At 40.1% G+C, this 14,732-nt stretch overlaps 1 protein-coding gene across 5 annotated transcripts in view; it reads left to right on the plus strand.

Annotated features, from left to right (window-relative positions):
- BICD2 (BICD cargo adaptor 2) overlaps positions 1–14,732 on the plus strand; it is a 68,786-nt gene that overhangs the window by 15,559 nt on the left and 38,495 nt on the right. For 4 of the 5 annotated variants that reach the window (XR_013166876.1, XM_077138701.1, XM_077138700.1 and 1 more), the window contains exon 2: positions 983–1,084. The exons of the other annotated variant lie outside the window; for it this stretch is intronic. Coding sequence is in view for 3 of the 4 variants with exons in the window: in XM_077138701.1 (XP_076994816.1) it covers positions 983–1,084 (102 nt within the window). In the remaining variant the exon portion in view is untranslated. The remainder of the gene's footprint in view (positions 1–982; positions 1,085–14,732) is intronic. 5 annotated transcript variants of the gene reach the window in all.

Genomic DNA, 14,732 nt, shown 5'->3' on the forward strand with positions numbered 1-14,732 from the left:
TGATAGACCATTGGAGGGCCTCCATTTGTTGACATTTGTGAATAATGCCACAGTGAATATCAGTGTTGAAGTATCTGTTCTGGTCTCTGCTTTCATATCTTTTAGGTATGGATGTAGAAGTGAGATTGCCAGGTCATGAGGTAATTCTGTACTTAACATTTTGAGGAATGCCATACTGTATTCCATAGCCCTTACTCCACTTTTCATTCCCAGTAGCAATGAAGGAGTATTCCTGTTTTTCTACATCCTCTGCAACAAATGTAATTTTTCTTTCCAGTGAATGTGAAATGGTATCTAATTTTGGTTTTGATTTGCATTTACCTAATGGCTACTGATGTTGAGCATTTTTCCTTCGGTCTGTCCCTTTTAGTCCAGGCTGACAGCGGTTCCATTCATGCAGATCTCATGAAAGAATTGGTTTTGCGTGTTGCACACAGGTTTCCAAACAATTCCGCAGTGGAACTTTCCGTAGATCCTTCCAGGATAAATGTACTTGTAATCCTGGCGTGCCCTGAAGTGGCTGAGTGGGTCTGTGCTCAGTTAAACCCTCACATTGGAGTGCTAGTCTCTGGGGACTTGCTTTCAGGAAACTCAGAATTTTCCAGACCATGAATTTCTAGTCTTTTTGTGTCCAGGAGTTCAGTTCTCAGCATATCCCTTTCCTCTTGTGTTTTACTACTATGAGCTGCAAGTAGAAAACAGGCACCACTTTCCACATTTAGCTTGGAAATCTCAGATAAATTTCTTTTCTTTTTAATCACTGTAGGTGGTAGAAAAACCTCCAGTGTCGTTCATTTGAATAACATTTCACATACTGAATCCTTACTGTTGGGTTGCTTCTGGATTTTTGTGTGTGTGTGTGTGTGATTTGATTCTGTTTCAACATTGAATTTCAGAGAGGTTTTTTATTCCTGTTTTTTTTTCTATTATATTTTCTCTTGACAATGTAATTTGCTTTCTGTTTTGTTTTTTCTCTTTTTAGAGAAGTTGTGGGTTTACAGAACAATCACGCATGAAACACAGGATTCCCCTCTACCAGCCACCACCAGCACCTTGCATTGCTGTAGAGCACTTCTTACAGCTGGTGAGAGCACATCTTAGTAATTGTACTATTAATTATGAAGTCCATAGTTTAACTTAGGGTTCACTGTGTAGTATAGTGTAGTTCCACGGACTTTTTTCAAAGAAATTTATTCTGTTAACATACCATATTTTTAAACCTTTGATAATTGTCATATTGCACTAGCTTTTTAAATTATTTAACTAATGTGAACTTCTGCTGAAGTGTAAGATAAATCTGGAAACCTGTACAGTTTTTAAAAAACTGAGACGAGACATCACACCTGCTAGAATGGCTGTGATCTAACAGGCAGACAGTAACAGGCGCTGGTGAGGAGATGGGGTGCTCAGCACCCCCATCTGCTGCTGTGGGGAATGTAGACTGGCACAGCCGCTGTGGGGAGAGCTGGGCCCTTCCTCACTGCCCCATCTGCCCCAGCATTTCCGCTCCAGGTGGGTGCCTAAGAGAACTGAAAACAGAGACGAGGTGTGGTAAAGCCGTATAGTGGGTGCTGCGTGCTAAGTGAAGAGGCCAGTCAGAGAAGGACAAGTCTTGTATGATGCTGTTCAAATGAACTGCCCAGAAGAGGCAAATCCATGGGGACAGAAAGAAGATTCATGGTTGCCAGGGATGGGAGGGGGTCTCGCTGCTAGCAGGTGGGGGTTTCTTTATGGGGTGATAAAAATAGAAAAGGTTGAGGATTTACTTTATGGCAGTGGTTGCACACCCCTGTGACTATATGGAGAACCACCGAGTTGTACGCTAAAGGTGAATTTTATGGTTTGTTAATTATATCTGAATTTTCTTTAGTATGGGGGAGGAGGTAGTTTTGGCCCTGGTAACTCTCCCAGGGAAACTTCCCTGGGCACTTTTGTGCCCAGGAGGATGTGCAGCAGCTTCCTCCAGAGCCTTGGATGTGGTGCCCATGCGGCATTAGGGCCGGACAGGACTCGAGGAGTAGCCTTCCTCCTTGGGGTTGGTGTGTCTCGTTAGAGTGTTGATGTTTTTCTTTGAATAAGTCTTGTGTTTCCAGTTAAATCAACACCTGGGGGGCAGGGTTCATGGTTGTTTTGGTTTGGGGATCAAGATTATAAATATATCACCATTTTAAGATATGCACTCCTAAAGTAACTTAATTTGGCGAATTTGACATTTGCGATTGACCTTTTTTGAGGTGTTTATTAGTGGATTTTCTAGCCAAAATCATCACCTGCAAAAGACATGTAATTAACTTGTCCTTTTTGTTATCTTCTTCCTTTCTCCAGCCTTCTATTAAATGTGAAGGGGTAGGCATTCTCGCCATGATCTGATCTTAAGGAGGCAAATGCTTCTGCATCTGTAGATGGTTTCCCATGACTTACTGATGTATTCCTATTTTTTCTCTTTTTTTTAATGCAATTTTATTGATAAATATTATATATTCACATACCGTATAATCATCTAAAGCGTACAATCAGTGGTTCATAGTATTGTCATACAGCTGTGCATTCATCACAATCATTTTTGAGCATTTTCATTACTCCCCCCAAAAAATAAAAATAAGAATAAAAATAAAAGTAAAAAAGAACGCACAAAGGATCCCATACCCCCCATTATTTATTTATTTTTTGTCCTTATCTGTCCATGAACTGACTAAAGGGTGTGTCAGTCACAAGGTTTTTACAATCACACAGACACATCTTAAAAGTTCTGTAGTTATTTAATTCATCTTCAAGAATCAAGGCTACTGGATTACCATTCAACAGTTTCAGGTATTTCTCTCTAGCTGTTCAGATGCACCAAAAACCGAAAGGAGATATCTACATATTGCATAAGATTAACCTCCGGAAAACCTCTCAATTCTATTTTAAATTCCTCAGTCACTGAAACTTTATTTTGTTTCATTTCTCTTCCTTCTTTTGATCAAGAAGTTAGGGCCACCTAGAGGGGTCCAAGATGGTGACTTACTGAGGTGTGCGATTTAGTTCGTCCTCCAGTGCAGCTAGTAAATAGCCAGGAACAGCACAGGACAACTGCTGGGGCCACATCAGTGACCAGATACACAGCGTACACCAGTCAGGACCAGCTGCGATCCCACCCAGAACCGTGAGTCCCCCAAGCTGTGGAAGCTCATGCCCCTTGCCCACAGACTGGTTTCCAGAGGGGAAAGGAAAGAGACTTTGCTAGCAGCAAGGGGCTGAACTCAACCAAGCTCCAACTGTGGAATTATTAACAAATTTCACTATTAAAAGTAGACCCCAGCTCAGCTGAACTTGGAGTAAAAGCTGAGGTTGCTGGTTCTTGGCCCAGTGCTAAGGGGGCAGGGCTGACAGATAAAGAAAAACAAAACAAAACAGCAAGTTTTTTTGGATTGGACAGCACAAAACACTTGAAAGGGTCTAGGTTCTGAGAGAAAGGAATGGGCACATAGAACCTGGAGATACACAGAGCAACGTACCAACTTAAGCTCTTTATTGGCAATCTGAGGAATGGGGGTCCTCCTCTGAAAGTGATTTTTTTTTTCTTTTTTGTGGCTATGTTTCTATGGCTTGACTGTTCTTTGGATACAACAGCAAGGCTTCCCAGGCTCCACCTCCCCCAGGCGAGGGGAGAATTAAGCTTGTCTGAGAGTTTGTCTGGAGGCTGTGCCTTCCCCAAGAGAAGAGTGGGGCCCAGCTCAGGTGGAATCCTTCCCCCAAAGGATTCAGACCCCAGATCTGAAAAACTGAGGTGATTAAAGGCAGCCTACAACCTCTCCTCTGTCTCAGCCATGCCCCCAGCAGGGAGAGTCTGCTGAAGTTAAAGGCACCACATCACCTTATGCTGGTGGAACCTGTGGGCAGACAAATGCCACATACTGGGCAGGACAGGAAATACACGGAGTCTAGAGGCTTCATAGGAAAGTCCTTCAACCTGCTGGGTCTCACCCACAGGGAAAACTGATGTAGGTGACTCTTCCCTCCTGAGAAGAGGCCAGTTTGGTCTGGGAAAATCTAACTGGGGTGTATAATACCTAGACCTTCCTGGGGGAGGGGGGGGAAGGCACCATACAGACAGGGCAAGAAACAAGGAAACAAGAACTGAAAAATTTTGATCCGTTGAACAAAACCTGAGCTAGAGGTCAAGAATAAGCTGAACTGAATGTCAGAGAACAGATAGACAACAGAGTCATCCAGAAAGAAAATCCTGGGTAAAAAAGTTAAAAACAATCTCCAGAATAAATTAATTAAGGAAATTAAATGTCTAGATGCCGGCAAAAAGAAAAAAGATCATACTAGGAAAATTGAAGATATGCCCAAAGGAACAAACCAGCAATTCAAATGAGATACAGGAGTTCAAACAGTTAATTCAGAATGGTCAAACAGACATAGAAAACCTCATCAAAACTCAAATCAGAAAGAAGAAATAGAAACTCTGAAAAAAAATCGCAGGACTTATGGGAGTGAAATGAAAAAAAATGGAAACCTTCAATGTTAGATTTCAAAAGGCAGAAGATAGGATTAGTGAACTGGAGGATGGGACATCTGAAATCTGAAAAGCAAGAGAAAATATAAGGAAAAGAATGGAAGAATGTGAGCAGGGACTCAGGGAATTGAATGACAAAATGAAACGCATGAATATACATGTTGTGAGTGTCCCAGAAGGAGAAGAGAAGGGAAAAGGAGGAGAAAAACTAATGCAGGAAATTATCACTAAAAATTTCCCAACTCTTTGAAAAGACTTAAAATTACAGATCCAACAAGTGCAGCATACCCCAAACAGAATAGATCCAAATAGACATACTCTAAGACACTTCCTAATCAGAATGTCAGATGTCAAAGAGAAAGAGAGAATCTTGAAAGCAAGAGAAAAGCAATCCATCACATACAAGGGAAGCCCAATAAGACTGTGCTAGACTTCTCGGCAGAAAGTGTGGAGGCAAGAAGATGGTGGTATGATATATTTAAGATACTGTCATGGTCAGGTTCTTTTTTCTTTTTTTTTTTTTCTTTTTTTTACATGGGTAGGCACCAGGAATCGAACCTGGGTCCTCTGGCATGGCAGGCAAGCTTTCTTGCCTGCTGAGCCACCATGGCCCGCCCATGGTCAGGTTCTTGTGTCAGCTTGGCCAAGTGGTGGTACCTGTTTGGTTGGGCAAGTGCTAGCCTGTCTGTTGTAGTGAGGACATTTCATGGAATTAGATCATGAGCATGTCAGCTGCATCTGCAGCTGATTCCATTTGTGATCAACCAAGGGGAATGTCTTCTGCAGTGAGTGATGCTCAATCTAATCACTGGAAGCCTTTTAAGGAAGATTCAGAAGAGACAGGCTCTCTTTCCTTCCTGCATCAGCTGGCGAGCCTCCCTGTGGAGTTCGTCCAGACCCTCCATCAGAATCATCAGCTTCACAGCCTGCCCTGTGGACTTTGGACTCTGCGTTCCCACGGTCACATGAGACACTTTTATAAATTTTATATTTGTGAGTGTTCCCTGTTGATTCTGTTTCTCAAGAGAACCCTAACTAATACAGATACTAAGAGAGGAAAACTGTCAACCACAATTCTATATCTAGCAAAACTGTCCTTGAAAAATGAGGGGGAACAACAAACATTTTCAGGCAAAAAATCACTGGAAGAATTAGTGAGCAAGACACTGGCTCTTCAAGAAATACTAAAGGGAGCATTAGAGACAGATAGGAAAAGACAGGAGAGAGAGGTGTGGAGAAGAGTGTAGAAAAGAAGGTTATCAGTAAAGGTAAAAAGAAGAAAAATTAGATATGACATATAAAATCCAAAAGGCAAAATGGTAGAAGAAAGTACTACCCATGCAGTAATAACACTAAATGTTAATAGATTAAACTCCCCAATCAAAAGACATAGACTGGCAGAGGATTGAAAAACAGGACCCCATCTATGTGCTGTTATGCTGGTTTGAAAGGATGTATGTCCCCTAGAAAAGCCATGTTTTAATCTAAATTTCATTTCATAAAGACAGAATAATCCCTATTCGATACTGTATGTTTGAAACTGTAATCAGATAATCTCTGTGGAGGTGTGGTTTAATCAAGAGTGGTTGTTAAGCTGCGTTAGGTGACGACATGTCTCTCCCCATTTGGGTGGGTCTTGATAAGTTTCTGGAGTCCTATAAAAGAGGAAACATTTTGGAGAATGAAGGAGATTTGAGAGAGCAGAGAATGCTGCAGCACCATGAAGCAGAGTCCATGAGCCAGTGACCTTTGGAGATGAAGAAGGAAAACGCTGCTCAGGGAGCTTCATGAAACCGGAGGCCAGGAGAGAAAGGTAGCAGATGATGCCGTGTTTACCATGTGCCCTTCCAGATGAGAGAGAAACCCTGACTGTGTTCACCATGTGCCTTCTCACTTGAGAGAGAAACCCTGAACTTCATCGGCCTTCTTGAACCAAGGTATCTTTCCCTGGATGGATGCCTTTGATTGGACATTTCTATAGACTTGCTTTAATAGGGACATTTTCTCGGCCTTAAAACTGTAAACTAGCAACTTATTAAATTCCCCTTTTGAAAAGCCATTCTGTTTCTGGTATATTGCATTCCAGCAGCTAGCAAACTAGAACAGCTGTTTACAGGAGACGTATTTTAGATCCAAGGATAAACATAGGTTGAAATTGAAAGGTTGAGAAGAGATTCTTCATGCAAGCAACAATCAGAAAATAGCAGGAGTAGCTATATTAATATCCAACAAATTAGACTTCAAATGTAAAACAATTAAAAGAGACAAAGAAGGACATTATGTATTAATAAAAGAAACAGTTTAACAAGAAGACATAACAATCATAAATATTTATGCACCAAGCCAGAGTGCTCCAAAATACATGAGGAAAACACTGAAAAGAGAAATGGACACATGTACCATAATAGTTGGACACTTCAGTTCCCCACTTTCATCAGTGGATAGAATATCTAGATGGAGGATCAATAAAGAAACAGAGAATTTGAATAATAAAAGAAACGAACTAGATTTAACAGACATTTATAGAACATTATACCCCACAACAGCAGGATGCACCTTTTTCTCAAGTGCTCATGGATCATTTGCAAGAATAGACCACATGCTCGGTCACAAAGCAAGTTTCAATAAATTTAAAAAGATTGAAATCATGCAAAACACTTTCTCAGATCATAAAAGAATGAAGTTGAAAATCAATAAAAGGCAGAGTGCCAGAAAATTCACAAATATACGGAGGCACAACAACAAACTCTTAAACAACCAGTGGGTCAAGGAAGAAATTACAAGAGAAATCCGTAAATATCTTGAGGCAAATGAACATGAAAACACAGCATGTCAAAATTCATGGAATGCTGCAGAGGCAATGCTAAGAGGGGAATTTGTTGTCCTAAATGCCTGTATCAAAGAAGAAAGAGCAAAAATTGAGAGATTAACTGCTCACTTGGAAGAACTAGAGAAAGAACAGCAAACTGACCCCAAAGCAAGCAAAAGGAAAGAAATAATGAAGATTAGAGCTGAAACAAATGAAATTGAGAACATGAAAACAATGGAGAAAATCAACAAAACCAGAAGTTGGTTCTATGAGAAAATAAGATTGATGGATCTTACTTAGCAAGGTTGACAAAAAAAAGAGAGAGGATACAAATAAATAAAATCAGAAATGAAAGAGGAGACACAACCACTGACCCCACAGAAATAAGGGAGGTAATGAGAGGATACTATGAACAACTTTATGCTAATAAATTTGGCAATGTAGATGAAATGGACAACTTCCTAGAAAGGCATTATATTAGTTAGGGTTCTCTGGAGAAACAGAATCAGCAGGAAATACTCGTATGTATGAAATTTATAGAAGTGTCTCACGTAACCGTGGAATGTAGAGTCCAAAATCTGTAGGGCAGGCTACATGATTCCAGTGGAGGGTCTGGAAAAACTCCACAGGAGAGGCTCACTGACCGAAGCAGGAAGAGAGCCTGTCTCTTCGGAATCCTCCTTAAAAGGCTTCCAGTGATTAGATTAAGCATCACTCACTGCAGAAGACATATTCCCCTTGGATGATTATAAATGGAATCAGCTGTGGATGCAGCTGACATGATCATGATCTAATTCTATGAAATGTCATCAATGCAACAGACAGGCCAGCACTTGCCCACCAGACAAACAGGTACCAGCACTTGGCCACGTTGACACATGAGCCTGCCCATGACAGACATGAACAACCAACATTGACTTGAGAAGAAATAGACGACATCAGCAAACCAGTCACAAATAAAGAAATTGAATTAGTCATTGAGAAGCTCCCAAAAAAGAAATGTCCAGGACCAGATGACTTCAATTGTGAATTCTACCAAACATTCAAGAAAATCTTGCTCAAACTCTTCAAATAAATTGAGGAGGGAAGGCTACCTAACTCATTCTGTGAAGCCAACATCAACCTCATCCCAAAGCCAGGCAAAGATACTACAAGAAGATAAAATTACAGACCAATCTCTCTAATGAATATAGATGCAAAAATCCTCAACAAAATTCTTGGAAATTGAATCCAGCAGCGCATTAAAAGAATTATACACCAAGACCAAGTAGAATTCATCCCAAGTATGCAAGGATGGTTTGACATAAAATCAATTAATGTAATACACCATATCAACAAATCAAAGCAGAAAAACCACATGATCATCTCGATTGATGCATTTGACAAAATTCAGCATCCTTTCTTGTTGAAAACACTTCACAGTGTAGGAATAGAAGGGAACTTGCTCAACATGATAAAGGGAATATATGAAAAACCCACAGCTAACATCATCCTCAGTGGGTAAAATCTGAAAACTTTCCCTGTAAGATCAAGAACAAGACAAGGATGTTCACTATCACCGTTGTTATTCAGCATTGTGTTGGAAGTTCTAGCCAGAGCAATTAGGCAAGAAAAAGAAATACAAGACATCAAAATTGGAAAGGAAGAAGTAAAAACTCTCGCTGTTTGCAGATGATATGATACTATATGTTGAAAACCCCAAGATATCCACAGCAAAACTAGTAGAAGTAATAAATAAATAGAGCAAGTGTCAGGTTACAAGGTCAACACTGAAAAATCTGTAGTGTTTGTATACACTAGTAGTGAGCAATCTGAGGGGGAAATCAAGAAAAAAGTTCCACTTACAATTGTGCCAGTGAGAATAAAGTATTTAGGAGTAAATTTAACTAAGGATACAAAAGACCTATATGAAGAAAACTATAAGAAATTGCTAAAAGATATCACAGAAGACCTAAATAAATGGAAGGACATAGTGTGTTCATGGATTGGAAGACTAAATATAGTTAAGGTGTCATTTCTACCTAAATTGATTTATAGATTCAATGCAATACCAATTAAAATCCCAAAAACTTACTCTTCAGAAATAGAAAAACCAATAACCAAATTTATCTGGAAGGGCAGGGTTCCCCAAATAGCTAAAAGTATCCTGAGACAAAATAATGAAGTCGGAGGTCTTACTCTACTTGACTTTAAGGTCTTGACAAAGCTACAGTGGCCAAAACAGCATGGTGCTGGCATAAAGATAGATATACTGACCAATGGAATTGAATAGAGTGTTCAGATATAGACCCTCTCATCTATGGACAATTGATCTTTGATAAGGCAGTCAGGCCAACTCACCTAGGACAGAACAGTCTCTTCAATAAATGGTACCTGGAGAACTGGATATCCACATGTAAAAGAATGAAAGAGAATCCCATCTTACACCCTATACAAAAATTAAAATGAATCAAAGACCTAGACATTAGATCTAAGACCATAAAACTTTTAGAAGAAAATGTTGGGAAATATCTTATAAATTTTATAATAAGAGGTGGTTTCCTAGATCTTACACCCAAAGCATGAGCATTGAAGAAAGAAAGAAAGAAATGGGAACTCTTCAAAATTAAATAATTTTGTGCATCAAAGAACTTTGTCAAGAAAGTGAAAAGACAACCTGCACAATGGGAGACAATATTTGGAAACGATATATCAGATGAGGCTCTAGTATCCAGAATGTATAAAGAGATTGTTCAACTCAACAATAAAATGACCAAAAATCCAGTTACAAAATGGGTAAAAGACATGAACAGACACTTCTCAAAAGAGGAAATACAAATGGCTAAAAGGCACATGAAAAGATGCTCAACTTCCCTGACTCTTAGGGAAATGCAAATCAAAACCACAATGAGATATCATCTCGCACCCACCAGAATGGCCATTGTCAATAAAACAGAAAACAGCATGAGCTGGAGAGGATGTGGAGAAAGAGGCACACTTATCTACTGTTGGTGAGAATATCAAATGGTACAACCACTGTGGAAGGCAGTTTGGCGATTCTTCAGGTAGCTATAGAATTGCTATGTGAACCAGCAATACCATTGCTAGCTATCTACTCAGAGGACATGAGGGCAAGGACACACATGGACATTTGTACACCAATGTTTATAGCAGCATTAATTACAATTGCCAAGAGATGGAAATAGCCCAAATGTCCATCAACAGACAAGTGGCTAAGCAAGCTGTGGTATATACATATGATGGAATATTATGCAGCTGTAAGACAGAATAAAGTTATGAAGTATGTAACAATGTGGATGGACCTTGAGGACATTATGCTGAGTGAGATTAGCCAGAAACAAAAGGACAAATACGGTATGGTTTCACTGATATGAACTAACACTAATGAATGAACTTGGAGAATTTCAGTTAAGAACAGAGGCCATTCTATCAAGAGATAGAAATAGGGTAGATATTGGGTAATTGGAGCTGAAGGGATACAGATTATGCAACAGGAATGACTGTAAAAATCCAGAAATGGATAGCACAATACTATCTAACTGTAGTACAATAATGTTAGCACATTGACTGAAGCTGAATATGAGAATGATAGAGGGAGGAGGGCTGGGCACAAGTGAAACCAGAAGGAAGGATAGATGATAAAGACTTAGTTGGTATAATCTAGGAATGCCTAGAGTGTACAATGATGGTGACTAAATGTACAGATTAAAAAGTGTTTTTGCATGAGGAAGAACAAAGGAATGTCAGTATTGCAGGGTGTTGAAAATAGATGGTAATTCATATTTCAAAACTTTAACTTATGTGTGAGACTAAAGCAAAAAAAAAAATGGTACAGAATTTACATTTTGACTAGTGCATTTCCTAATATAACTTATATGGACAGTTTAATTGAACACCATAAGTACATGGAACCTTGAGTACAGCATGAGATTTTGTAGGTCTGTCTGGAGTGATGCCCCGAGAAATTCCAGAGTGTTTTGAACAGTGAATAAAAAAGTATTTGCAAAGTCCCCTTGGGGAAATGATGAGAAAGTGGGAAATAAATTCAACTTTCCCATTTGGAGAATCCCTGAAATTCTTGCAGGCAGTGAGGACAACAAAATCAATAGGCCAAACCCTCAATCTTGGAGTTTGTTCATATGAAAGTTATCTCTGCAAAGGATAGCCTAAGCCTACTTGAAATTAATCTTTAGAGTCACCCTCAGAGAACCTCTTTTGTTGCTCAGGTGTGACCTCTCTCTCTCAGCCAACATGGCAAGCAAACTCACTTCCCTCACCCTCTCTACGTGGGACATGACTTCCAGGGGTGTAAACCTCCCTGGTAACGTGGGACAGAAATCCTAGAATGAAGTGGGACTCAGCATCAAGGGATTGAGAAAACCTTCTCAACTGAAAGGGGGAAGAGAGAAATGAGACAAAACAAAGTGTCAGTGGCCGAGAAATTTCAAATAGAATCGAGAGGTTATCCTGGAGGTTATTCTTACACATTATATCGATATCCCCTTTTTAGTTTACGGTGTATTACAGAGGCTAGAGGAAAGTGCTGGAAACTCTAGATCTGTGTTCTAGTAGCCATGTTTCTTAGAGATGATTGTATGATGATAGAGCTTTTGCAAAATGACTGTGTGATTGTGAAACCTTATTCTAATGCTCCTTTTATCTATGGTATGGACAGATAAGTAAAAAATATGGATTAAAAATAAATAAATAATAGAGGGAACCAATGCTGAAATAAATTGAGTAGAGGGAAATACTAGTGGTTAATGAGAGGGAGGGTTAACGGCTATGGCATGTATGAACTTTTTCTTTCTTTTTCTGGAGTGATGTAGATGGTCTGAGAAATGATCATGGTGATGAATACACAACTATGTGATGATATTGGGAGCCACTGATTGGAATGTTCATACGTCAAGAATGTTCGTGTCTGTATGTTGATTGTTTTATTAATAAAAATTAAAAAAAAAAAAAAAGAAGAAAAGGAAGGTAGGGCCAGGCTTGTCCCCAGGAGTCATGTCTCATGTTGCGAGGGAGATTTACACCCCTGGAAGTGATGTCCCACGTAGGAGGCAGGGATTGAGCTCACCTCTGGAGTTGGGTTAGAGAGAGACCACATCTGAGCCACAAAAGAGGTTCTCTGGGGCTGACTCTTAGGCATAATCATAATTTGGCTTAGCTTCTCCTTTGAGAAACAGGTTTCAGAAGGATAAGCCCCAAGACTGAGGGCCTGGCCCATCAACTTGGCATTCCTCAGTGACTGTGAAAATATCAGGTCTTCCCCAGGTAGGGACGTTGAATATTTCTACCTTTTTACCCAGTCCCTCAAGGGAACTTTGCAAATACCTTTTTATCTTCTGCCCACATTACTCTGAGATGGATTGGGGCATCACACGAACCTATGGAAACCAACAAAATCTCTCTCCCTATTTAAGGTTCCCTGTAATTGTGGTGTTTGAATAAGCTGACCATACAAATTAAATTAGATGTAATTTACCAAAAATATAAATTTTGCACCAAGTAAACATCTCTCCCTTTGGTCTCACACCGAAGTTGAAGTTTTAATATCTAGTCAGTACCATCCTTTACCCTTTAGCCTGATTTACCTTAGTCCTAAGCAGGTCAGCTTCATTCACATCTCTTACTGAAGTCTGCTTGCTTGTTCAGTGTTTGCAACAGGGCACTGCTGGCTTTCATGGCTCCAGAGCTCTGGCAGAGTGTCAGGTCTCATGTAAATGCCCGAAGTTCCAGGGGCTGACACACAAAGAGTTCAGCGTCTCAGCGTATAGAAATAACCGTTACCACTGTGGAATAGATTGGTGTGTTAGTCAGGGTTCTCTAGAGAAACAGCAACAACAGGACATATCTGTAGGTCGTGAGATTTATAAAGGTGTCTCATGCAACCATGGGGATAAAAGAGTCCTAAATCTAGGGCAGGCGCTGAGACTGGCAGTTGTGATAAAATTCCCCATGAACTCCGCAGGAGAGGCTAGCTGGCCGACTGAAGTAGTGAAGCTCCTCTTCTCAGCTTGATTAAATCCACTGATGGATTCTCTCATTGAGGAATACACACCCTTAGTTGATGGTCGATGTGATCAGTCACAGATGCAGTCGGCTTACTGATGATTAATGAACTAGCCTTCTGGTTTATCAACCAACAACAAAATATCCGTATGGTAACATTAGGCTAGTGCTTTCCTGACCAGACAACTGGGTACTGTCATCTGCCAAGTTGAGTCCTGAACCCAACCATCACAGCCCATCACTTGTCAACTTCGCAGCTGTGCAATCACTTTAAAACATGCATAATCTCTGAATAGAACACAATGACAGACATACTTCACCTAACAATACTCAACTGTCCAGCGTACAGCCAGAAATGCACTAAATCTCTCCAAAATAGGGTGCACGTCCTTAGGAAACATTCGCTCTTAAACTTGATATCCTATAACTTTATAACATAAACAGTATAACTTATGCCATGTAAGAAGAAAACATACTCATAACAAAGCAAGGAGGAATCATTCCTCCTATCACAGTCCTTTTTTCTTAACTGTTCACGTGGCCATAGTTCATATTTATCACTACCTTCCTCCACTACCCATTCCACGTTCCCTTTACCCTCAGCCAGCCCCTTAGCAGGCCATGGTTCTGGCCTGGTGGGGTGGCTCAGACCTTCATTCCTGGGCCTATATACCCTGGCTGTGGGAGACAGCACCATAGAGTGGACTGCCGTAAGAGCTCACAATCCAGGAACCTTTGCAGTAAGCCTTCCCCTGATAACCTGTGTTCTCGAATTCCATTCTCAAAGTTTGCACACTATATATAGTTCATATTACTGAGGTGCTGCAGTACTTGTCTTTTTGTTTCTGGTTCATTTCACTCAACATACTATCATTCACCCACTTGCATGCCTCACATCTCATTATTTTTTAATGTCTGCTCTTGACTTTAAATCTATCTAGGTAGTTTTAGTATAGCTATAGAACTTTTTTTCAGGACATTAAGAAAATCACCACATCTTATATCAAAAGCTTCCATTGTAAAGAGAAGCCGAGTTATCTCAAAAACTTCTTTGGATAGATGGCATGTTCTAGTGCCTTTTAGAAAAATTAGTTATCTGTGAGTAGAAATGTTGGCAATTCATCTTCTGACACAATGTAATTTCCTTATTATGCTTGTTTATTTATCCTGATCCATAGCAGATCCTGAATAAATGCTTTTTTTTTTCTAACTAAAGACTTTATTTCAAACAAAAATAAAAAATTGAGAGCTATTTCCCTGGGTGTGGGCAAGGAATCAGAGTAAGGAATACCCACATGGCTAGGCCAAGACACCCCCCCCCCCCCGACTAGAGGGGTTGTGGTGAGTCCCTTCCTCGCGCCTGTGATGGGAACCTCCGTAAGTGTGGGACACTGTGCTAGG

This window comes from Tamandua tetradactyla, chromosome 2 (genome assembly GCF_023851605.1).
Source record: "Tamandua tetradactyla isolate mTamTet1 chromosome 2, mTamTet1.pri, whole genome shotgun sequence".
NCBI lineage: Eukaryota > Metazoa > Chordata > Mammalia > Pilosa > Myrmecophagidae > Tamandua > Tamandua tetradactyla.